The sequence below is a fragment of the Mesitornis unicolor genome, unplaced genomic scaffold (assembly GCF_000695765.1).
Source record: "Mesitornis unicolor isolate BGI_N332 unplaced genomic scaffold, ASM69576v1 scaffold1039, whole genome shotgun sequence".
Classification (NCBI taxonomy): domain Eukaryota; kingdom Metazoa; phylum Chordata; class Aves; order Mesitornithiformes; family Mesitornithidae; genus Mesitornis; species Mesitornis unicolor.
Window position 1 is genome coordinate 22,637 of NW_010206324.1, and position 3,169 is coordinate 25,805.

General features: G+C 35.7%; 1 protein-coding gene across 1 annotated transcript in view; it reads left to right on the forward strand.

Moving 5' to 3' along the window:
* The window catches only part of IDE (insulin-degrading enzyme), a gene marked incomplete at both ends in the record, with an annotated part of 42,549 nt that overhangs the window by 12,869 nt on the left and 26,511 nt on the right, over positions 1-3,169 (forward strand). The window contains one exon of the mRNA XM_010191693.1: positions 2,271-2,373. Coding sequence (XP_010189995.1) covers positions 2,271-2,373 — 103 coding nt within the window. The remainder of the gene's footprint in view (positions 1-2,270; positions 2,374-3,169) is intronic.

Genomic DNA, 3,169 nt, shown 5'->3' on the forward strand with positions numbered 1-3,169 from the left:
TCGTAATGTAAACTGGGACTTTGTTAGCCAGAGAACTTCCGAAGCATGGAAGTTAATTCCACATAATCTTGGGATTTAAGTGTCTTAGGTCTCACTCTGCGTCCTTCTTGCTGCTTGTTACTGTGCTTTCTGTTTGGATGCTGAAATAAATACGTTGCATTTAATCTTCCCTCAGGACTAACCACATTGCCTCTTCACTTCACCTGGCTTAAGAAATAGATTATAAAGATTATGCTCTTTTAAGTATTTAAAGAAAAAAGGTAAATTTTGGGAGATAAAGGGCCTTTCACAACTGGAATATACGTGGTTTTATGGCCTCTTCAGTTTATTGTTAAAAAGGTTATATATTCCTCTTGTTGTTGAGATTTTAGTAGGGCTTGAAGATAATAAATGCAAGCAGGTTGGTTCTCTGAAGCTTAAATGCCCACCGCTGCTCCTACAGCTGTCCTGGTAAGGCTTAAATACAAACACGTACAAAGCGGAGAGTGACCAAAGACTGATTAAATGCCGTTCTAGCAGTGGAATCCAGCAGAGCACTGACAGTCTAACGTGGATGGAATGAGGACTGCAGGAGGCCTGTGCTGGTGTAGCAGCAGGCATACTTGGAGTTCGAATGGTAGATGGTAGAGTTGGATTGCTTATGCTGGTGTTTGCTGTTGCCATAACACCTGTACATTCACATCTTGGTCCTTTTTATGTTCAGACTTTGTCTTCTCCAAAACCATCACTTATAAAAATAAATACAAAACTTCATACCAAAGTTAAGATTCTTCGGTGTTGTGTTGCTTTTTCCTGCTTCTCTAAATGATACATTTTTTCAGCTTGGATTCAGACATTATAGCTGTGCTTCTGTGTAGCTTCTACGATAATACTACAAGCTGATTTTTCTCAGATGTAAAAGTGTAAGTCCTTTCAGTTTTAGTGGGAATTAAATGTTTTCATTACGGGCATCAGGCGTTTAAAGATCTGAGCTAATTAGACTTTCCTATGTTCATGTGATTGAAACAAAATAGTAACTTGTATGTACTACTGTATTCCTTTTACTCATATTTGTTTTAAGTGCTTCTCTTTTGAAATGAAAAGTAGAACGAAATTAATTAGGAATTTTTAAATCTTTTACTGAGACACTTCAAAGCATACTAAATTATAACAAGGAATATAATTTTATAGTATCTTATTTTAAATCCCTGGCAAGATAAAATATCTTGGGGCGGGGAGAAATAAAACAACCTTAGTTAAATATACTAAAAGTGATTTCATTGTACATGATATGTTACAAAGATTCAAGAAAGCCACTGTGGATTTCACTCACCACTTATAGTCATGGGCAAAAGACAGACTCATCTTGGGGAGAAAAACTAACAATTTAATTCATTACCAGTAACGTCGGAATACAGCAGTGAGAGGTACAACCAGATCTTAAAGTCAACACCTTCTCCCACCCCTGCCTTCTTCGTGGGCTCAGCTTGAGGACTTTTCTTGTTACCTGTCATGAGGACTACTGAAAATATATTGATAAACTTGTAGTTTTCTTTATTCTGGATTTCCTCTTGTTTAGGTATGTTTTCAAGGAGCGTCAGGACGATGTTCTTAGTGATGTGGCTAGCTCTCGGTGGTCCTGAGAGAAGCGGGTCATTGAACTGGATGATCTTTATGGGTCCCATCCAACTTGAGATTTTGTGTAGCTCTATAATTTAGGTTTCTAATTGTGTGTAATTCTGTTATATTGACTGTAAATACATTGTATATGTAAAATACATCTTCCTGCTTTTCTTCCTTTCCCCTCAAAAAAACCAACACAACAGCAACAACAACAACAACCAAGATGTGGAGAAACAGATTTCAATTGGAAATGAGAGTATTAATATGATACAAAATGAAGAAATTTTCTTACTCCACCAGATTATGAATGAGAGTGTGAAACTGCAATAACGTAATCTAAAATGCTAGGTTTGGAATAAAATTTTTGTAGTGGTTATTTTCACATATCTGAGTGTTGATAAAGGTGGTATGAAAAATGTTGCGGTCACTTCATTGGTTTTAGTAGAAGATCTCAAGGGCTGCTTTCTGTGTTTTCTGGAACAGGGACAAAGTCTAAAATGTAGAAGTTGCGTGCAACAATAATTGTGTGTAACTCTAGGCTGTAGTACTTCAGAAAAAGGGGAAAATTAAATGATGCTGATAAAGAAACAGAACTACTTCTCTGAATAATTCCTCAGTGTCTTTTCTCAGACACACTCATGCCAAATGCTTTGTCTCTTTGTTTGCAGAGTTGCAATAGTCTCCAAGTCTTTTGAAGGACAAACTGATCGAACAGAAGACTGGTATGGAACACAGTACAAGCAAGAAGCGATTTCTGATGAAGTTATTAAGGTATGTTGAAACTTTTATTGTAGAATAATATCTGCAGGTGGAAGTGGTAAATTCTTTGTCTAATTTTCCATTTAGTTGAAAGGAAAACTTTTATTTCCTGCTCTATATAGCATGAAAATTGTACAACGAGTCTGTTTAATATTATGAGAATTAAGGATCTTGTGTTTGTCTTTAGATTTCAAACATTTATTACATAGGACAGATAAATGTTAATGGCTTTGAACAATGTTAAGTACAGGGGATGTTACACCATTTTTGCTGTAAAATATCAATAATATGCAGTGGCTACTTTAAAATGTAAGCATTAGCTTTTTAAAACTTAAAACTTAAGTGTTAATGAACTAATCTGTTCTTAAGAAAGGAATCTTTTTACGACTGCTAGATGTAAGAGTGTTTTGGAAATTGTTTTTTTGCAACTTAGAAAATGAATATATTTTGCAAATTAAATGAATTTCTAAAAATGAAAACTCCAACAAAGAAGGTGGGCAAATCCATATTGAAACTTGTTATTTACGTATTCCTTTAAGAAGAGATGGCTGTAAAATACACCCTAGAGCTAAACTGGGCTTGCGAGCATGCTTTGAGCAGACGTTGCACAGGAACACTTCAATCTTGTAGCTTGTCCATGCCTATGTTCTTGATTAGACTTCTTGCTTATGTATTTAGTTTAATACCCTCATTTAGAGTTCACAGTAGCAGAACAGATAAGACGTAGAACCACCTTCCACTCCACTGTAAACTTTTCAAAATTATTTTTCATCGTTTGTCCTCCTTCTTGGAGCACTTCATCCTGCTG